The following is a 23,169-nucleotide window of genomic DNA, read 5'->3' on the forward strand; positions in this document are numbered from 1 at the left end:
GGTACAAGGAGATTTCAATGTCCACAGTAGTCTTCAATTTATGTACTGGATGTTACTCAGATTTTAATTTCCTTGTTTTTCTTTGAAACTTTACTCTGTATATTGTTTGTATAGTTTGGGAATTTTGCTTCAGACATTTGTGCTACTTTAAAAGATAATAGTGTGCTGTCACTATATTGATTTTTACAAGATGAATTTCTAATTATATTATGTACTAGTAGTCACATTTTATTATTCACTTTAGTAACTAAGAACTTTGAAAGCACTTTGAAGCATCCAGAATAAAGAGCCCTACGTGCCACCACTTCAAGGACATAAGGGCAGTTTTAAAAGCCATTGTTGTTACCTTCGCCTCATGTATGTGCTGCTGTTCTGGCATTAGAAGATTCCTTTTTTTAAAAAAAAATTAGATATTAATGCTTCAAGTGTTTGGCTGTAACTCTAAACGAGCATTATCAGGGATTTGATATGTAGAAATCATCTACCTAGTTCAACTCCTTCACTTCAGAGATCTGGGAACTGAGGCCCAGAGTTTTTACAGGTGCCCTGGCTCAGTGCTTCTCAAACTGTCTGTGGTATCAAACTGACTGTGGTAGATAATCATTTTTTCTTCCTATCCCCAATGCATGGCAGGCCAATCATTTTGTAAACTATAATAAAAATGAAGTACTAGAAAAAGTAATTTTAAAATGATATGTATAATTCTAAATGCTTCCTCTTAATTTCTGTGTTTGTCTCAATGTAGGTGGATTACAAAAAGTTCTGGGACTAGAATAGTCCACAGACTTCACTTTGTACTAGTATATCACTGCCTAAGGTCGGGATTGGGAAACTATGATCAATGGGCTACATCCAACTTGTTTTTTGTATGTCCTGTAAGCTGAGAATTATTTTTACATTTTTAAGTGATTTTTGAAGACCTACAATGTTTTGTGACACATGAAAATTATACAAAATTCATATTTCAGTGTGTTTAAATAAAATTTTATTGAAACACAGTCACACATTCTTTTAAGTATTGTCTGTGGCTGCTTTTCCCCCTGTAATATTGGAGTTGAGGCAGGGATGAGTAGTTGAGAATGAGGCCATATGGTCTGTAGACCCTAATTATTACTGTCTGGGCCTTTACAGACAAAGTTAAGATCTGAAGATCTGGTTTTAGGACAAAATTAGTAGTTAGTGATAGAGTTGCGCGTACAAACAGGGTCTACATTTTTTTAAATGTGTTTTAAATATTATTATTAGCTGATACATATTATGCCACTTTTGTTCTCATTTAATCCTTTCAATAATCCCTTTTTATAAAAGTTAGGTAAGTTTAGATCCCTCTGATCTAGTTTTAGATACCTTTCTTGCTCCTAAAAACTCTTAACTCTGTTGGTGTGTTATTGTTTTTTAACTCATATGTGGTGAATTAAAAATGGTTAGATATTTTCTAATGTGGATTTTGTTATCAGCATCTGGTTCAGAATATTCAGCTTCTTCTTCCTTGTTGCACATTACTCTACAGTGGATGTTTCTGTGTTCAGGTCCAATGAAGGAGTTAGGTATGACTCAGAAATCTTTAGAAAAACGTTATTTCTAGTAAAAAGGTTGCTCCTTTAAATATCTATCACCTAAAGAAAAGCAATACTGCAACTAAACTTTAATGGCAGGTTTCTGTTGCAAAATAGTAAAGATATAATAGGTGAGGTCCTGGTTACAACAAAAAAGATTGAGATTTTAAGTGACGTTTGGAGGAACAACAGGCTTTCAGTGTTTTGCCTCTACCACTCATTAAGCTGCAAAATGAAAGTTCCCATCATATTGTTGTCAAGCCAATATGTCAGTTAACATATTGCTTTGTTTCTTTTTTAAAAAAATATTTTTATTGATTTCAGAGAGGAAGGGAGAGGGAGAGAGAGATAGAAACATCAATGATGAGAGAATCATTGATCAGCTGCCTCCTGCACATCCCCTACTGGGGATCAAGCCCACAGGCCAGCCATGTGCCCTTGACTGGAATCGAACCCAGGACCTTTCAGTCCTCAGGCCAGTGCTCTATCTACTGAACCAAACTGGCTAGGGCTATTTCTTGATGTATGCAGTAAAAAACTGCTTTTCATGGTAGCTGTTAATTCTTTGTTTTTCTACCTTTGTCTGTAATCACTCAGCAATATATTGCTATAAATATATTGCGATAGCTGTCAGCTTTACATTTGATACATGAGTCGCTTCATGATAAGGACCCTTTAAAAGCTGAATCTTGATGTTGGGGTTTCTTCCTGAAATAAAAAAAAGAAATTATTGCTGTGAAAGCTTATTCATTATGATGAAAGTAGCTAGAGTTTGATATTGTGATACTTGCTATTTTATTCTACTTACTCTTATGTCAATTTGTAAACAATAACTGTGTTCTTGCTTAATGAAGAATAAAATAAATGAGAATAAAATAATATAGAAAGTTTTGGCAAAATCTCACTGTATCTTTTCAAGCCATGGCTAGTTCTTCTTCCCCAAATCTGAGAGTGCCAAAGATTTAATGCAGGAGATGCTGGTAAATACTGCCCAGCAGCTGTGTCCTAATTCTGGATAGGGCTCTTCCTTTGTATGTTATAACAAAGTCATTGACTAGATTGCTGTGCATTAAAGAGAGATGAAGTGCTTCATAAATAGCAGGACTTATTATTTAGTAACAGAAGAGGATCACCTTCCGAATATTCCAAAAGAATGTAAGTACTTTAACATGGAACTGTTAATGAATGAAAATTTGGGACTCATGAGCAGTAGGTGTTTTTAGACATTATATATAACACATTTTAAAATATTTATTTGAATGAAATATTTCTGTTTTGTTTTAAATTTATGCTACAGTATAGTGGTAAAGTGGTAACAACTGTTCTCTCCAGGCGTACACAAAATCTTAACTATTTGAACTAGTAGAATAACTTGTGATTGAGCTTTGCTTATTTGGGCTAGTTTTTAATATATTTATTAGTTTAACCATTGGTTGGGTCTTCTCCCCAGCCCCGCATATCAGATGTAGTTAAGAAATGTTTGGGGTTAACAAATTATTATATCTGGATTTTACTTAAACATTGATTGTCTTTTGGGAGCCCCCGTTATCTACGTTCTACCCAGTACAGCATGTTCCACATTTATTCCTTAGCATTTATTATAGTGATTGAGTTTCTGTTTCTAAACACTTTCGGTAGAAAGAATTAGTGTAGAAGGCAGTTCCTTTTTTGCAGCTTGACTGCAGGGGACTAGAGTTGCATGCATTACTATGTCTGTGAAACTTCTTGGAAGCAAGCCAGTATGTTAGGGTGAGAGATTCATATGTAAGCGGTGAGCCACTAAAAGGCTTGCACAGTATTACAACTCTTCTGAGAAGAGGAAGTGTTAGGAAATTCAGCAGTTAAGCAGCAGCAGCAACAGCAACAAGCAGCCACAGTGGAAGTAAAGATAGGGCAGGTTCACTGTTAGCGTATTGCACAGTGTGAGGCAGTGAGCACACAGCTCCCCATCCTGCTGCCAGAAGGAGGCAAACCCAAACTGTCTGTTGCAAGATTTTTCTGGTTTCGTGTTTATGATGTTAAGTCATGTGATAATACTGTACCATAACTTGCCAACTTTGCTTTACTCTAGAGAGGATCCTTTGCTGCAGTGCTTTTCCCCCCGTTCTTTTTCTTTCTTCTTTTTTTTTTCTTGAAAAAGAAAAAAATTGTGCAATGTATGTGTATGCCTACACCATGCCGAGACGACACTTACCAGTAAATAATCTTTGTATCCCTGAGGTAAGATACTGTTTCTGCTTTCCCTGCACAGTGCTGCTGCAGCACGGAGCAGATCCAAACATTCGGAACACTGATGGGAAATCAGCCCTGGACCTGGCAGATCCTTCAGCAAAAGCTGTTCTTACAGGTAAGAAAACCGAGAGCTACCGAATTAGTTCATCTGTGGAACTACGGGCTTGATTTTAGAAAAATCTTTATGCACTGAATTTTATTTGTTTCTACTGATTAAGCTCAACAAAAATATGTGCCATTATCTCTACTTCATTATTGATTTGGTACATTAACAGTCTCATTTAATTGCTGTGCTTGCTCTTACAAGCATTAAGCAATAGGATTGTTTATTCTAGTTAGAATTTCTGAGAATTATAGCATTGAATGGTAACATATGTTACTCACTAATGTTGTAGTCATTTTTTGTTGTTTAGATCATAATTTTCTTATACCTCATCTTCTAGTTGACTCTTTTGAAGACCTTCACTATGGAGCAAACAAGGGCATTTGTATTACTTTATAAAAGTAGTTTTGATTGGAAAGACAACCTGCTGCCGTATTACTTAAATTAATAGTTAAATAAAATATGATGCTGCTTTTTCCTTGCCACCCTGATTATATTTTTGTTGCATCTTTTCATTTTACCATGTTACCTAACTACTTTTTAACTGAGGCAATGTCCTTTTTACTTCAGATAATGAAAATTTGGGGCTTAACTATTGGTTTTATTGAGACAAATGTCAACAACCAAAGAGGAAATGATATCTCATAATTTGTATAGAAAATAATGCTATAAGTAATATGGCATTGTGCAACTGTTTTCATTGATCTTCATTCTCAAAATGCTGCATTGGATCTATTTTTGTTTTTATTCTTAGCATCTGAGTGTTGCTGCCTTTGCCTTCTTTTACTTAACTGACCTTTGAAATTTGGAGCCTCTTAGTCACTGCAGTGCTAAGAGTATTGTTTTAGAGCTTGTGTGCAAGTAAATGACTTTTTGCTTCATTTAAATTTGCCCATATTTGAAGAAAATAAATTGTTTTGTTCACTTTTAAGTTTGGTGTCATGCTGTGCATTTTAAACAAAGATTCTGAGGTGAATGGAAAACATTTATATACAGAAAGCTTTGAAAAAATGCGGAATTCTGGTTAATTATTCTGTATAGAAGACAACTTCCCACTGTGCTAAAATTAATATAATCTCTGCTAAATCAGAGTAATATGATTTTTCTCAATTAAAAGGTTAGGTGATTGGGATACTGAATCAAGATAACATACACTAGAGAAATAAAGCTATTTTAAACCAGTGTAGATAAGAAGAAATTTAAATATAATTATAAAATTTAAATAATGAAATTAAAATATATAGCCTCAGGCTTGCGTAGGCTCTGCAGCCTTTCAGTGTCTTCTTTTAACAAAGCCCTGACAACAATCGTAGCTTTGGATTGGTCTCTGACGAAAGGAGAAATATGGCTCAGAGTAATGGAGGTAGATTACAAATGCTGACCGTGACTGTCTCTATATCTGAGTGTCCTCTTTCTGACCTTTCCTTCTCTTCATCCCTCAACACCTATCTTGTCCATTTGCTCGATTCATTTAATGCAACACTGCTTTTGGATCCACTTATATTTTTCTAAGAGAAAGTTTTAAATATAAGTTAATTAGCAAGAAGAAGCTACCTCCTAATTTGGAATGGATTTTAGGGGAGATCATCTTGGCTGTTAAAGTTTGGGAAAGAGCTGTGGCATAATATGTCATGGAGACTGAAGATTCCTGGGGAGCAGATACTATATATGTTAGACTTGATTTGAAAAGCATCTATCACTGCACCTTGCTTAGATAAGGATGATATTCATTCTTCTTGATCATAATACTGTTCATTAATTATTCTTTTCAAGAATATTTACTTTTTTTTGGAAATGACATACAACTTTTCAGTTATGATTTAAAAAAACATTCTATAACATTCTGGTAATAGTAATTACCTTTGTGGAAAATATAAGCTATTGATATTTACACATTCATGTTATATAATGTAGTGAAATAACACTTAAGTGAAATGTATTTCCAAATGTATTTCTGCCCATGCAGGTTCTCTTCTAAGAAATTCTTTGGAATTATAGTGAAAGTACTATTTCTGAAGCTAAATTTAAAAGATTAAGCATTGATAAAAGGGAATCTTTTGAAAGGAATGACTTAGAGTTATTAGAGACTAGAGGCCCGCTGCACAAAATTCGTGCAAGGGGCTCAGCCCCCGCCACCGCGGCTTCGTCCGGAAGGTCTTCTGGTCTAATTAGCATATCATGCTTTTATTGTTATAGATTATTCTGGATGATGTGTCATTATTTTTATGGCAGATTGAATTGTGGCACCATTCCTTACCTTATGAGTGAAGTTTCTATTCTTAACTGTTACATGAATATTCTTTTTTTTTTTTTATTCTTTTTTTTTAAATATATTTTATTGAGTTTTTACAGAGAGGAAAGGAGAGAGATAGAGAGTTAGAAATATCGATGAGAGAGAAACATCGACCAGCTGCCTCCTGCACACTCCCCACTGGGGATGTGCCCGCAACCAAGGTACATGCCCTTGACCGGAATCGAACCTGGGACCTTTCAGTCCACAGGCCAACGCTCTATCCACTGAGCCAAACCGGCTTCGGCTACATGAATATTCTTAAAAGGCATTAAGTATTCTTCTGCAACATGAATTTATGACAACTTTATAATATCCTTCTATGGATATATTTTAGGTTATTTTTAGCCAATCCTCTAGTGTTTACCATTTAGGTAGGTTGTTTGCTTCCTTGAGAATTTGTCACTTTATCAATTCCATAGGAATTGTACTTCTTTACCATATTCAGTCTTAGCATCTACAAACATGTTATATCTCTCCATTCCTGGCTGGCGTGTGTAGGATTTGGAGAAGAAGGAGCTTCCTTTTTACGGGCTGCAATGCTTCGTGGTATTATTTTGGGAGAGCCACACTGAAGATAAATGTGGTTGACAAAGGGAATGCTTATTGAAGAGAGTAAAGATGTAGAGGTGTTTGTTAATCATGTGAGGAGGATTTCTGTGGGCCACAGTGGGAAGTTGGATCAGGAGAAGAAGTGACAATAGATTGAGTCTGAGAGTTTGAGAAAGGATAGATGACCAAAGCAGAACCAAGGATGACAGGGATGTGAAGTGGGTGAGTGTAGATGATCACAGGGTTGCCATGATAATTGGTCCCAGCAGTTTCCTAGTAGAATTGGGGGTACAGGAGTAAGGAAGAAAGATATATTTGCACCAAGCAAATATAAGAATAAGTTTATAAGAATAAGCTTAATCTGGATTCATTGCATCTCTGAGGAAATCCTAATCTATGATTGATTGGCAGGCTCCCAGTCTTTCCAGGAAAAATCAGCTGTGGCTCAGGCTGGAGGCAGTATTGAGGGGTCAGTATGTGCTTGCTGAGCCTGGTGTGTTAAATCAACAAACTATATCTGGAATCCTACCTCTTTTTTTCTTTCCAGTGATTCCTACTGCTTTCAGGTAACACTAAAGCCTTCAACATGATCAGTGAGGACTTAGGTGATCTGGACCCTGCCTATATAGGTTTGATTACTAGGTTTTGCTCAAGCCTAGTTTTCCTTTTTATTTCTTACACGTTGCATGTAACCTGGCAGTAATTTTGGTCTACCATGCATTCAAATTCCCAGTCCCACCATTTCTTACCAGCCTCATTGCTTCAGCCCTTTACCCACCTTCATCATTTTTCTTTCGTGACAGCAGTAGTCTCATAATGGATCTCTGGGTCGCCACTTATACTTCATTCAGCTCTTACTATAGCTGGAGTGGTCTTTCTAAAGCATACTCTGCCCTATGATTAGAAAACCCTGTAATATATTCTCATTACCCCCAAATAAAATCCAAACTCTAACCATAACCTACCATAATATGGCGCCTGCCTTACATACCAATCATCTTGTCTTCTGTATTTGTTCTTGATTTCTGCTTCAGCTACAGCTGGATGATTGCTGTTGCTCAAACAGATGAAGCCTTTTTCTGTGTCTAGATTAACACATGCTATTTACCGAAACTGGAACACTGCCCCAGAATTTAATGTGATTCATCTGTTAAGTCTCCACGCAAAGATTTACTCCTCAGACAGGGCATCTTATCCTCAATCCCATTAGTTTACTTTATTTTCTTCATGGGTTTATTGATATCTGAAGTTGCATCTTTTTGTAAGTTATTGTTTGTTTACCCCAATAGATGGAAAGCTTTATAAGGATTTGGACTTTTATCTGTCTTGCTTACTTTATTGTGCCCAGGACTTAGACAAGTACACAAAATGATTAAGTAAACAAATACATCTCGGGTCTGATTACTGGTAACAAGGCAGCATATTTCCCAAGTCTTACAAATACTCATCTCATGTCATATTGTAGTAGTCTATTACATTTTCTACTTTCCAAAAATTGTTTTGAATTGCTGATAGTCATGTATACCTCTTAAAACAGTGTGTTAAAAATATTTTTTAATTGGTATGATGGGTGAGGTATGTACTGAGCCTTTTATCACCAGATTTCTTGGATGGCTCCTTTGATTGAGAACATTTCATTTCTGAAAGGATCAAATTTTGTGTAGCTGTCACATCAAACTTCCTGATGTCTGACCAGGACCTCTTTTTTACTCTTTTCTTTTGTTATTAATGCATTGTTTTGCACAATAGCTACACTACAATGTAACGTATTTCATATCATGTATAGTGTAGTTTTACTATTAGCCTACATGATTAAACGCAGATTTCTCATGTTCTTAATTTTAACTTTAGAAATTATTGTTTATCAGTTATTAGGAAGCCTAAAATTACAGCATTCTTCCTAGAAAAGAAAGCGTAAGAGGTAGTAATACCTTAGTTTTCAAGAAAAGCTGTACATCTCTCCATCTCAGTTTTATCAGGGGAAAATTATTATTATATTAGCATGAATTTCCTTTTAAAAATTCCCTTTAGTACTAGGCAAGAAAGTTAAAACTTGTCATTGCAATAAAATAGTGTGAATACTCATTTTAAAGATAGATTGTAAATGTTAATCCCCTAACTGTTAAAGTTTTATTAATGGTTTAATCTGTCTATAATTTTGGACATGAATAGAAAAATTTAAGGTTTTATTATCAAAAGTTATTGAAACACTTTTTGAAACCTTAAAAATATGAAAATAATTTAGAAGAGGAATAAAAAACTAGTACCTTTTTAAAAGACTATATAGGACTAGGTCACATTAAATTAGCACCTATTTAATTTGTTTAGTAGTTGTATTTGTGGGTGTGTGTGTGTTTGTGTTTATTTCTATTGATTTCAGAGAGGGAGGGAGAGGGAGAGAGAGAAACATCTATAATAATAAAAGCATAATATGCTAATGAGACTGGACAGCCAAATGACCCTCCGGACATCATTCCAGAGGAAGCTGAGGGGTGGGGGCTGAGGCAGAGGCGGTTAGGGGTGATCAGGCAGGCAGGCGAGAGGTTAGGGGCAATCAGGCAGGCAGGCGAGCAGTTAGGGGTGATCAGGCAGGCAGGCAGAGTGGTTAGGGGTGATCAGGCAGGCAGGCATGCGAGCAGTTAGGAGCCAGCTGTTCCGGATTGCGATAGATATAGATCACATTTTTTACCTACTCATTCATTGAGAAGGATGTAGTATAGCTCATATTTAAAAAATTGGACTGACCCATAAACTCGGGGCTTAAACCCAATCCAATATAATGTCTCACTCGTTTCTTAGCTTAAAGATTGTTCTTTAAAAAAACTTAACTCATTAATAATACCTGCATGATTTATCATCATATTATCATAATAAAATTAACTAATTGGGTAATAAATTGATTTATCCAACTTTATAAATGCTATTCGTAAATCTTTACTCTCTAGTCAATAGGCTTGAATAACATTCTTTTCAAACATTAATATTTAGAATCTATAAGGAAAGATGTAATATTCAAAATGTTTGAACTATTTATTGGTAAAAGGCAGCTCAAATAATGTAAGTCTTAAACAAATTTCAGGCAGTTAATGGAGTGGGAGGGAATAGAAACACTTTCTGTTTAGATAACCCAACACTCTAATATTTCAAGCTCCTCCCATTAACCTTTTTATGTAATTAAAGCCAGGAGGCTTACATCATTAAAACCAGCATGATTTTTCAGCTCATCAAAAATGACATATTTGTGAAGCATAATAACTTATTAGTGTATACCTGAGAGCACCCGTCAATTTTCCCTATAAACTAGCAACTTTATAGCATATTCATTGCAATTTGTTGTAGAGTATACCTTTTGGTTATAATTTTAACTCTAGAAGTACGTTAATGTTTTACATATTTTAAAAAAAACCCCACAAAATTAAATCAAGGTTAGGGGGAAAGCCCTAAAATTTGAATGCAGACAGAAACAAATGAACCATCTGCATTTAGAATATATATACTTTCCATGAAGACCAAAAACTGAAGGTTACTTTTCCCCAGCTGGAGCTGAAACACCAAAGACATCTCACCAGAGCAGAGTGGAACAGATTAGCATAGAGTAGCCCGGAGCTGGGCAGAGTGGAGTGGAGCTGCCTAGCTTAATGGGATACTACTCGGCTGTAAAAAAAGAAGGAAATCTTACCCTTTGCAACAGCGTAGATGGACCTGGAAAGTATTATGCTGAATGAAATAAGCAGTCAGAGAAAGACAAATACCATATGATTTCACTTATATGTGGAATCTAATGAACAAAATAAACTAACACACAAAATAGAAACAGACTCATAGATACAGAGAACAGACTGACAGCTGTCAGAGGGAAGCGGGGAGAGGGCTAGGTGCAAAAGGTGAAAGGGTTAAGCAAAAAAACAAACAAAACAACAACCCCAAAACCTCATAGACAGACAACAGTATTACCAGAGGGAAAGAGGGATGGGGGAAGTAGGAGAGGGTAAAAGGGGGATAAATGTTGATGGAAGATGTGACTTGGGGTGGTAAACACACAATACAATATGCAGATGATACATTATAGAATTGTGCCTCAGAAATCTATGTAATTTTAAAAACCAATGTCATCCCCAATAAATTCAATTTAAAAAAAAAGAGGGGCCTAGCTTGGGAGGGGACCAAGTGGAGTGGATGAAGTAGAGTGAGCTGGCTAGCTGAAGAGGGGCCTGGGCCTCAGGGCCATGCTGTTTTCCTAGCAGCTCCATAGTGTTACCCAGCTGTTCCACAGCAGTGCCGTTTTCACAGCCATACTGTCTTATCCTCGAGCTCTTTGTACTAAACTTTCCTTCTTCACTGCCCCCAAGTTGGTGACTCCTGTTGGCATTTGAATTGGCGCCAGTGACCCTTGGTTGACATTCCATATGCCCCAGTGGGGCTCTGAAGCGACCACCCGATCTGAAACCAACTCGCCTGGTCCTGATTCTGTTCTCAAGTTGTCTTCCTGGTGGCTCCTAAGGATCTTGGGAACTGAGCATTATGATTAATTGACTTAAACTTGAGACTAATTGAATCTTTACAATAATACCCTGTTGGTTAGAGATTATTATCTCGGGAGTTCAGAGAGGTTAAATGCCGCTTTTGAGGTCAGACAGCCTTTGAGTGGGAAAGCTTGGAGTGAAGCCCAATTACCTAATGCTAGTGTCTATCCTCCCTCTGGATAAGCCTGCTTTCAGCCTCACACAAGCCCTCACAATTTGTAGATGCAAAGGGTGCCACAGGCCAACGCTCTATCCACTGAGCCAAACCAGCCAGGGCCATATCAGACCAATTTATAAATTCTTTATTTTTTTAAGGATATAGCAGGCATTTATTTGTTTCAAGAAATGAAAGAATTGACCCACTTCAGAAAAGTTAAGTTTTCCTATCTTAAAATGGGTAGGTGGATCATAACATTGGAGATCCATTCCAGTCTGTATGCATAAGTTCCATGAATGGCTAGAGCAGCAATTCTCAACCTGTGGGTCGCGACCCCTTTGGCGGTGGAACGACCCTTTCACAGGGGTCGCCTAAGACCGTCCTGCATATCAGATATTTGCATTACGATTCATAACAGTAGCAGAATTACAGTTATGAAGTAGCAGCAAAAATAATTTTATGGTTGGGTCACAACATGAGGAACTGTATTTAAAGGGCCAGAAGGTTGAGAACCACTGGGCTAGAGTGTTCCCTCCTAGACCTGGGAGGGCTGCAGAATGGGGGAGGGACAAGGGAACAGATCTCTGGATTATCCCTCTCCCCCAAATAGCTCTAAATCAGCTCCATCTTGATTTTTGAGATGATCTAGACCCCTTTGGAGAGATGCTGAGGCTGTTGTATTTCTGGTGGGCGGAGCCATGTCCTTGGCCCCCTGGGCTGCGCTGGTCCTTCTCCTTTTGATCTCCCTGAGTGGTCCCTGGGATCTTAGGGTTGACTTGTCTTCCCACTTCCCACCAGAATGAGCCGGCCTTTTGGTGGGAGTGTTCTCCTAAGGGCTTCAGCCTAGCGTTGGGAGACTCTCTGGCCTCCATTCTGTTCGCGCATATTCTCTTTACTCTGCCGGACTGAGATGAAGGGTTCAGCTCCTGGGCCTTCCATGATCTCTGTCACAGGCCTGTTGATCATCTCCCCTCCTGCAACCATACTCACATTGTGTTGGGGTGTTACTGCTGCTGCTCCTGGTAATGCCTCCTGGTCAGGCCCTGCCGGTGCCGGCGTTAGGAAAAACAATGTGTCCCTAAGCATAGAGTATTTGCATGAAGCAGGTTGTTGGACTCCTTCCCCATCAGCATAAGCAAGAGGTGGCCCCAGATACCTCAGCGACTGTGGAAAGGCTTCTCACGTTGAGCAGGTCTTGGCCACCTTCTCCATGGAGTTCCATGGCCTGTGTCAATAGAAGAAACAGGGAAGTAAAGAAGAAAATAAAGTGAGACTAGAAAGGGCTGTCACCTGTCCTTAAGAGCTTAGCATTAGAATAGAAGAACCTTTGAAGTCACCAAGTCTGGATGGAAATCCCCCTGTGACACCCCACAAGAATCACTGAGGTTTTGCCTGGATAGTTGCAGTACCAGGGAGAGCACTAGTGCAATTCACCAGTGAACATCCTCACACTTTTACTTTATACACTTGTCTTAGCATTTCTACAAAACAGATTCCTAAAGGAAGACTGCTGGGCAAAAATTATGTCCATCTTACCTTCTGAGAGCTACTAACAAATTGTTCACCAGTGTGCAAAGCATGCTACAATGCCACAGATTTATACAAAAATCAGTTTATGGCTGAAATAAAGTAAGGGCTTTCTCAGAGTTAAAAAGGGCTTTCAGCAGAGTTAAAGTTTTCTGAAGTGGGTCAATTCTTTCATTTCTTGAAACAAATAAATGCCTGCTATATCCTTAAAAAAATAAAGAATTTATAAATTGGTCTGATATGGCCCTGGCTGGTTTGGCTCAGTGGATAGAGCGTTGGCCTGTGGCACCCTACAGCAGATCAGACTGCCTGAGTCCACTGTAGTATGTAAGTGTTCCAGAACAGATTGGACACTGGGATGCTGTTGACAGCATTACAGCATCAGGTATATGGTTAGAGGAGCTGACATCTAAGGGACCTCGGATATTCAGAAGCACACAGGGCCTCCCCAGTGTGACAAGACCTCCACATAGTGGCTCTTCTGGCCTGAGCCCTTCCACATGAGTGTTTATCCAGGCAGCCCAGGAGAGCAGCCCGAGAGCCTTCAGTTGCTCTCCTGACGCACACAGGCCCTCCCAGAATCTCTGCAAAACCTTACTGCTGGGCTCTTCCTGTCCTCTGCCTCCAGCACAGGTATGTCCATCATGTCCCAAGCTGGTATGGTGTGGTTGCCACTGTAAGCCTCCGCTGGCAGCCTCAGGAGGAACACCAGGTCGTCCCAGTGTGCAGACACATCTTCTTTTGCATCTTAAGGGGGGCATAATTGTAGGTAAAAAGAGTGCCAGTGGCGAGCTTCAAGTGGAGCTCTGGGTGTGTCGGTTGTATTCGGCACCGACTGCACTGCTGCCAGCCTGCCAGCAGCGTGACGTCAGGTATTGTGAGGTCGGGGCTGGTGTACACGATGCCCACAGTGACCACTTGCACACAGTTGAGCACATGGATCACTTCTCCTCTTTTACTGATCTGGATGAAATCGCTCTCAAATATGGGAATGCATGTCAACATGGCGAATCGCCCTTGCACAGCTGCTGCTGCAGCTTGCCCATGGAGCCACGGAACATGTATAGCACATGGCTGCTCTGGGCGCTGCCCTGCCATAGCATTGTGTTGTTGCTCATCTGTCCTTCATGAAGACTGCTGCATGTCCTCTCCAGAACCTCTGCCTCAGCCTGAACTGCAACCCCTCCTGAGCTGCCTTTAAGCCTGAACTGTCCATTGTGACCTGCCGTCAGCTGCCCCACACAGCACTGTGTCCTCATCCTCATGGCTCGCCCCCTGCTCCCCCCGGAAGAGACACCATCCTCCTGCAAGCAGCCACCCCACAAAGGGGCAGGGAGTACCAAATTATTTTGTTATGTGAAACACAAATATGTTTCTTCAGCCCACTTGTGTTCACGTAGCTACCACAGGCAATGAGTGTAAAGGATTAGCAGTCCCAGGAAAACGGTCTTTATTAATCTATGAAGGTGATACTAATAGGTGACAAATAATTAAGGCTTTATAAGAATTGAATGTGTTTTTGAGCTTTTGCTTAATAGTTATCATAGAATTTCTGTGAAATATTAACTTCAGTCACCAAACTTGAATTTAAGAATATACATAAGGGATTAACCGGGAAAGCATTCCTAAGAATCTCCTTATCAAGCCTGCACTTAGTTGTAGATTTCTCTAAACTGCTTTCTTAGAATTTCAGTTATTGGGCTTCTTCATTCATTTCTGGAAATACTGTTTGCTATTTGTATCCTATAAGGAATTAACATATTAACACCATCTTCAGGACATTGTTATAACTGTTAACCTCCTTGTTTTCTATATTATTCTCCTGGGCATTAAACTTGTTGATTGTTTTGAAACAAATGATATCTATACCCCTTTTGTTCCTTTCCTTTACTCAAGAACACAAAAAGCTGAACGTTCCGATTTTAGAAAGCATATATTCACATCATTTTATGAGAATGCATTACCTTAGTGGGCATTAGGTGGGTACTAACTAGTTTTCCCAGGAAGCTTTATATATATATATTATTGATTTTTTACAGAGAGGAAGGGAGAGAGATAGAGAGTTAGAAACATCGATGAGAGAGAAACATCGATCAGCCGCCTCCTGCACATCTCCTACTGGGAATGTGCCCGCAACCCAGGTACATGCCCTTGACCGGAATCGAACCTGGGACCCTTCAGTCCGCAGGCCGACGCTCTATCCACTGAGCCAAACTGGTTTCGGCTCCCAGGAAGCTTTTTAACCAGACTAGCCTTCTGATTGTGCATTTGACTGTGATAGGGAGGTGACCAGTATTTTCTCAGGGAAAGAGTGAAGCTTACCTAGAATGTCAGTAATTTTGAGCATCTTAACATTGTACATTTATTTGAGCACAACCCCCATACAGTTTTAGAATTGCTAGACTCTTTGAATGTGGACATTGTAAGTCTTCTGAATTGATTGTCTGACTGGCATGGAGAAACATACAGTAAGTCATATGCTCAAGTCTTTTTGAATGAAAATGAAAAATGTCTAATTATCTGACCTGACTGAATATTTTCTTATGTGTGGGAATTTTTTTTTTTTTAGTTTTTAGAAGATTAATTAGACAAGAAATCGGTGCTAGATAAGAAGTGCTTTACAAATAGGATGCCTATTGATTTGTAGATAATCAGAACTGTATTTTTGCCAGTTTGTATCATTTTTTTTTCTTTCTGAAGAGGAATAACATTCTGTGTATCAGTTTTTATTTATGTTCTTTCCCTCTGGTTTTTTTTCTTTGGGTGGAAAAATTCATTGTTCTTTATAATTCTAGTTTTATGTGTTGGGCTTCAGTGTTTGGAAATAGGCCCCAGGTGGGTGAAAAAGAGTCTTTTTTCTCTATTGATGTTCTAAGCTTTCCATATGTTGTTTTTTTATTATTCTATTACCCTCCATTGCACTGAAAGTGAATGATATATTGCTTATGACAGGACATAAAAATGACTCTTGTTTTAAGAAGTTATTAGAATGCCAGTGGCAATAATAGACAGACATGGGAGAATATCCTTTTCTCCAGAAGAGCAACAAATTTTGTGAACTTGTTTGCAAAATAAGTCTTCTTTCATTTTTAAAACCTAATAAGGGAACATAAAATAACTACTTGCTCATACTCTTTGTAAAACAAAAAACATACCAAGTAGAAATATTAATGAGGATTTATAAAAGAGAAGGCTAGCTAGGAATACAGAAGGGAAAGAAAATTAAAAATGGAAGCATTAATTAAATGCTTTATGCTTAGTACTACTATGCCAAAATTTGTGATTTTGCTTATTCCTTTCTCTTAAGGATATATATTTATATATGTTCATCTTGATATTTTATTTATATTTTATCCTCACCCAATGATATGTTTATTGATTTTTAGAGAGAGGAAGGAAAAGAGAAACATCAGTGTGAGGGAGAAACATTGATTGGTTGCCTCCCATACGCATGCCGACCTGGGGTTGAACCTGAAACCTGGTATGTTTCCTAGAATCAAGCCCCAAACCTTTTGGTGTATAGGGACAATGCTCCAACCAACTGAGCCTCCAGTCCAGGGCTTTTATTTCTTAACAAGAGATCCGGTGCACGAATTCATGCACAGATGTTATCCCTTGGCCGGCGATCGGGGCCGGTGGGCCAGAGGGAGGGACCGCGGGAGGTGGGTCGGTGTGGGAGGTTGGCTGGTGTGGGAAGTTGGCTGTGGGAGTGCACTGACCACCAGGGGGCAGCTCCAGCATTGAGCTTCTGCCCCCTGGTGGTCAATGCGCGACATAGCGACTGGTCATTCAATTGACCGGTCATAACGGTCACTAAGGCTTTTATATGTATAGACTAGAGGCCCGGTGCACAAATTCGTGCACAGATGTGGTCCCTTGGGGTGGCCTGCAGAAATCGGGCTGCAGCTCGTGCCCCCAGCCTCTCAGTCCCAGCTCACGCCCCCAGCCTCGCATCCCTGCAGCCCCATCTGGCACCCCACCTTGGCCTGGTGCCACCCCCTCACCATCCTGCCTGTGGATTGATTGATCAGAGCTGGGCCCCCCACCACCACTGCTGGTCGCCATCTCTGGGGTGATTGTGCCCCTCTTCGCACCCACCTTGACCTGGCATCGCCCACTCACCTGCTCCACTATCCTGCCGCTATCCCGTTTTCATTGGGGCCCATCGGGGCTGGCAGCACCTCCACTGCCGCCCGCTGCCAGCGCTGCGTTGCCAACACCCACGATGTTCCGCGCTGCTCCCTGGTGGTCAGCGCACGTCATAGTGAGCAGTCGAACAACTGCCTGAGGGGGCAATTTGCATATTAGGCTTTTATTATATAGGATTTGGGAACATCTGACAGCTTAAAGGACTAGTGCTTCATAGAAAGTTCTTTGACCCTTTTATATTTCCTTATATTGACCTTACTCACAGTTCTCATGTGAGTGCTACTTACTCTCTCCATTATTTAAATCAGTGGTGGGGAACTTTTTTTCTGCCAAGACCATTTTGATATTTATGACATCTGTGAGCCATACAAAATTATCAACTTAAAAATTAGCCTGCTATAGTTGGTCAAACATTTCATTAAATCCCCCCTAATGCCTTGGTAGGGCCAGACCAAATGATTTCACAGGCCCTATACAGCCTGTGGGCCGGACATTCCCGACCCCTGATTTAAAGTATGGTTTGGGCCAAATGCCATGCTTAAATATTGTTGGTGAATTATAGCAGGTTTTAGACCTAAAGATCTACTAATCTCTTGGAGAAGAAAATAGCCATGGTCATACAGCCATGTCCATGTCTCAACATATATACACACACATACATTTTACATGATTACTTTTTTTTTTTTTCAGAAGGAAGAAATGGTACTGAATGTTATTGAATGATACTTACACACTTTGTTTCTGAAAGAAGAGAGAATGGAAAAGAGTATTCCAAATATTTTTTCACTTTAGGTCCTTATGTGATACTTTTCAGAGAAAAAAGGTTAAACAAAGTTTAGATTATTTTTTTAATTGATTGATTGATTTTAGAGGCAGACATCAATTTGTTTCTGTACTTATTTATTCGTTCATTGGTTGACTCTTGTATGTGCCCTGACCAGGCGATTGAAACTGAAACCTTGGCGTATCAAGAGGATGCTTTAACCAACTGAGCTACCTAGCCAGGGCTGAGATTATATTTTTAAACATGAGTTGGCCGAAGTATAAAGGTAAAGATAGTCCTAAGAAATATTTGAAAATGTGAAGTAGGAAATTCTTTTAAATGTGCTACAAGCTATGGAAGCAGAAAGGAGATTAGTATATTATTTGGAATGACAAAAAGTAGGAAGATGATGTACAGAAAGTCCCACAGGAGAAATGAATGTATATCTATTTAAAATAGGTGCCCAGTTTACAGGGCTAAAGAGCACTTAAAATAATGAATGATTGTAAAATTTTCTGTAAACTTAATTGAAAGAGATGGAAATGGGGTGGGAATGTCCTAAAATTTTAGTCAGAGAACAAAGTGAGTGAAGTCCTTAGAAAGCTACATAGATTGAAGAAAGACTTAAGTTTCCAAAATGGCTGCCTTCTAACAGTTTACCCTCAAAACAAATCGGTGTCTTACCGACTTCTATTACTAAATTAACTTTCTTCCTATGAAGCTGGTTGAAAATGTTGCTAGATTTTTATCATCACACTTTACAAACAGGTTTGCTATTGTCCTAATAGCAATCTACACTAATAAAAGAGAAAAATGGTAATTGGCGTACGGCAATACCTTTTTCATTGGTTAATCAGGGCTATATGCAAATTAACTGCCAACTAAGATTGGCAGTTAACTGCCAACAAGATGGCGGCTAATTTGCATATGTAGGCACAATGCAGGGAGGCGAAAGGGAAAGCAGGAAGAAGCCCCCTGCCACTGACAGTGATCTGAAACCCAGGGGGGAGCTAAGAGCTGGGGGGCAGGGAAAAGGCGGCCCTGGGGCCGCCTTTTCCCTGCCCCCCAGCCATGATCGGAGAATCGGGTGCCTTTGCCGCCCTGGCCAGTGATAGCAGGAAGTAGGGGTGGAGCCAGCGATGGGAGCTGGGCACGGTCGAAGCTGGCAGTCCCGGGAGCTAGGGGTCCCTTGCCTGGGCCTAAAGCGGAGCCCACGATCGCGGCGCCCCCCGCTGCCACTGCAGGTCCCCGCTGCCCGGGCTGGACGCCTAGGCCAGAGGTGTTAGGCCTGGGCAGGGGCAGAGCCTGCAACTGCGAGGAGCTGGGGGTCCCCTGCCCAGGCCTGACACCTCTGCCGGAGGCCTCAGGCCTGGTCAAGGGGCCGATCCGGTGATTGGTGATTGGAGGGTGATGAGGGTCAACTCCTCTGGCCGAGGCATCAGGCCTGGGTGGGGGGCAGAGCCGGGGATTGGGGGGATATGATGGTCCCCTTGCCCAGGCCTGAAGCCTGGGTCAGAGGCGTCAGGCTTGGGCGGGGGGTGGAGCAAGCGATCAGAGGGAGATGGGGGTCCCCTGCCCAGGCATGATTCCTGGGCCAGAGGCCTCAGGCCTGGGCGGGGGCCGGAGCCAGTGATCGGGGGGAGATGGGGGTCCCCTGTCCAAGCCTGACACCTCTGGCGGAGGCGTCAGGCCTGGGCAAGGGGCCGATCAGGCGATCGGAGGGTGATGGGGGTCAACGCCTGAGGGCCCCCAGTATGTGAGAGGGGGCAGGCTGGGCTGAGGGACACTCCCCCGCCCCCCCCACACACACACACCCAGTGCACGAATTTCGTGCACCGGGCCCCTAGTGTTATATAATAAAGTCTGAATGTTCTGTGTTATTTAAAGGAAACCAGAATGCTATCTTATCAATTCTTGAAGTTTAAAATTCAGGATCACTAATTTAGTCTTTTAAATAGACCTATCTTTAATTGGTCTAAAAAGCAATTAAGCTTTCCAAACTGTAAGTTGCTCATATACAGGAAAATAGCCTATCGACAATTTTTATTGGTAGGATGTAAGAGCACCTTTCTTTTGATTTTTGACCAATCATTTCTCCATTTTCTAAAACAAACAAACAAACAAAAACCATTTTTTAATTGGAATGATGAATTATTTATGATCACTTTAAAATACATCACATAGTTGATTTTCTTTTCTTTCCATTATATAATCTTGTTCATTTAGTCCTTTATTTGTATGACTTTCCTGGGTGTTTTTCAATGGAAGACCTTATATTTTTTTTTATTATGTAGGAGAATATAGCATATACTTACTATGTTTTATGTGTTTAATGCAGTTCAATAACTTTCATATTTATTTCTGATTTAATTAAATGGATTAAGTAACCACTGAGGATATTCCTCAGAAACTACTGAGTTCTTAGTATCATAGTTAGGGGATTTTGGTTTTTGTTGTGAGGATATTACAGTGAGGAGTGAGTTGAAGGAGTGTGCAGAAGCAAAAGGACTTATTTTGAGTACTTGCAGCCCTATACTTAGTATCTTTCATTCATTTTATTTTTTAATAAAAATGTATTTTTGTTGATTTCAGAGAGGAAGGGAGAGGAAGAGAGGGAGAGAGAGAAACATCAATGATGAGAGAGAATCATGTATTGGCTGCCTCCAGCACATCCCACACTGGAGATCGAGCCGGCAACCTGGGCATGTGCTCTGACTGGTAATTGATCCTCCTGGTTCATAGGTTGATGCTCAATCACTGAGCCACACTGGCCAGGCCTCATTTTCCTTTAAGACACACATCTCTACATGTCTTTCAGTAAATTGTATACTAGTAAAGCTGGATGTCTCAACACAATCAGGAAAGTTTAGGAGCAGTGGGAGATGTACTTTTATTTATTGACCAAAGGGTAATTGTAGAAAAGCATCATGGACAAGTACTTACTTATACAGGAATATATCAAAAGGTCTCTCAAGTAATTGTGATATTTTTACATTGTGACCATACTAACATTAGGTTTATCATTAAATACAAGGCTACACTATTTGAGTTATTTTTTTGGAGAATTGTTTACCTGTTAGCATTTTCAGTTAGACTATAATAGTAGAAAGTAAGTAATTTAGTATCTGGTTGGATCCATTAGATTCAAGAATCTGCTTTGGTTATTAGTTGGCAATGATTGAGAGTGAAATTGGCATACTAAGAGTGCTCCAAACAGGTTCATCTTTAAAAAAAAAAATTTTTGTTGTTAATTTGTACTCAGGAATAATTTTTTCATTATCAATTAAATGTACTTTTTTGAGAAAGAAAATAGTGCCTTATACATGAGAACTGTTGTAACAGGCCACAGACAAAAACAAGGTCATTGTGAACTCATAAAATACCAAACATCATCATCTCGCTAATATGAACGATAGCTGCTGTTTTTGATCCTAGAATTAACCCCCATTTTCTAACAGCATCCAATCTAGAACTAACCTCTGTTTTCTTAGGCGCACCCCCCTTCCAAAACTTCGAACAAATCTCACATGCTAGAATAGATTCTTTCTAATACCCTCTTCCTGAGCTGCCCCACTGGTCCCATGGCGTGTGTTCTCCCTTTCTGTAACAAGTAACGAGCCCAATGTGTTCTACTATGGGCGTGTTTCTGGTGGTCTTTGGCTGGAAGGCATTAACACTTTCCTTAAAGATATTTCTTAAAATACAAATTATTTCTCCAACATTTAAGAGTTGAATGCTTTGTTAACTTTATTTATATATACATACACACACACACACACACACACACATACACACATACACATACACTAGAGGCTTGGTACATGAAAATTCTTGCACTAGAGGGGGCAGTTCCTCAGTCTGGCTTGCCCCCTCTCAGAGTCCGAGAGCCCTCAGGGGTGGGAGGCGACACCCCCATCACACCTCTGCTGCTGCCACTGCTGGCAGCGCAAGCCTTGGTCGGCCCTGGTTACCTGAGCCTCGGGCTGGCCCTGGGTGGCTGGGCAGCTGCCATCTGAGGCTTACCTGCTCCTCGGGCCGGCCCTGGGTGGCTGGGCAGCTGCCATCTGAGGCTTACCTGCTCCTCGGGCCGGCCCTGGGTGGCTGGGCAGCCGCCATCCGAGGCTTGCTGCACCTCAGGCATTGGTTGGGCAGCCAACATCTGAGGCTTGCCTGCGCCTCCGGTCGGCCCTGGGTGGCTGGGGGGCTGAGGGGACTGGGGGACTCTGGAGGCAGGCGCAGGTGGAGCGGCCAGACCTTCCCGGGGGCAGGCCCTGCCATGCCGCGCGCTTGCCACCCCAGTGGGGCTGAGGGGACTGGGTGCTGACATCTTGTGGCTGTGGGCACTGCCTTCTTTGAGGGCGTGGAAATCAATTAGCATATTTCCTCTTTATTGGCTGTGAGCACTGCCATCTTGTGAGGGTGTGATGGTCAATTAGCGTATTCCCTCTTTATTAGATAGGGTATTTCCAATTCACTATATTCATTTCCAATTCACTATATTAGCACCTACATGTCAGATATTTTGATAGTTGTTAAGTATATAAGGATAAATAAGGTACTGTCTCTACCCTCTAGGAGATTTCAAACTTAGCAATTGATATATTTTCATAATTTTGTATAAGTTACAGAATTCTGGTTACCTTTGTCTATCTTGACAAGAGCTAAATTTTTGGGATTTGCTTACATAAACTCTAATGTCACAGTGTTCATAACATTATAAAACAACCTCTTGAGAGAGAGAGAGAGGAAGAGAGAGAGAGAGAGAGAGAGAGAGAGAGAGAGAGAGAGAGGAGAGAGAGAAAAGGAGACAAAGGAGAGACAGAAAGAGACATTTATTTTGTAACTCAGTCATAATGATACGCAGGGCCACCTGGTGGTCAGTTATGATGATGCATTGATACATTATGTGCCTTTTCTAAAATAATTCCTGGAATTACTGTTGGTTTCAACATATGCCCTAGGATATATCTCCACAAGTTGTTTTCTGTAAGATGTGACAGTTTCTTAGTTCAGTCTATTCACCTTACACAAAGCAGAGGATAAATTTTAAAATGTTTTTTAGTTTCATTCCTTGGCAAATAATCTTGCCAAGTCTTCTTATATTCCAAGGTAAAAATTTCCAACAACCACAGATAATTCTTTACAAACTTGATGTAGAAGTGTTTGGCTTAAATCTTTTAAGGTTATTAGGATGAGAAAACATTAAGCTGTCAAGAATCTGAAAATAGCTTGCTGAAATTTTATAATAACTCACTCTTAGGTAGTCTTTGTAACTATTCCTGGATAATTATTTGCAGAAGCTATTACACAAATTGTT

General features: G+C 40.2%; 1 protein-coding gene across 1 annotated transcript in view; it reads left to right on the forward strand.

The window, feature by feature from the left end:
* The window catches only part of TNKS (tankyrase), a gene marked incomplete at its 5' end in the record, with an annotated part of 143,366 nt that overhangs the window by 37,218 nt on the left and 82,979 nt on the right, over positions 1-23,169 (forward strand). Inside the window, one exon of the mRNA XM_081081292.1 lies at positions 3,808-3,903. Coding sequence (XP_080937418.1) covers positions 3,808-3,903 — 96 coding nt within the window. The remainder of the gene's footprint in view (positions 1-3,807; positions 3,904-23,169) is intronic.

Source organism: Myotis nattereri (genome assembly GCF_964212035.1).
Source record: "Myotis nattereri genome assembly, chromosome: 2".
Lineage (NCBI taxonomy): Eukaryota > Metazoa > Chordata > Mammalia > Chiroptera > Vespertilionidae > Myotis > Myotis nattereri.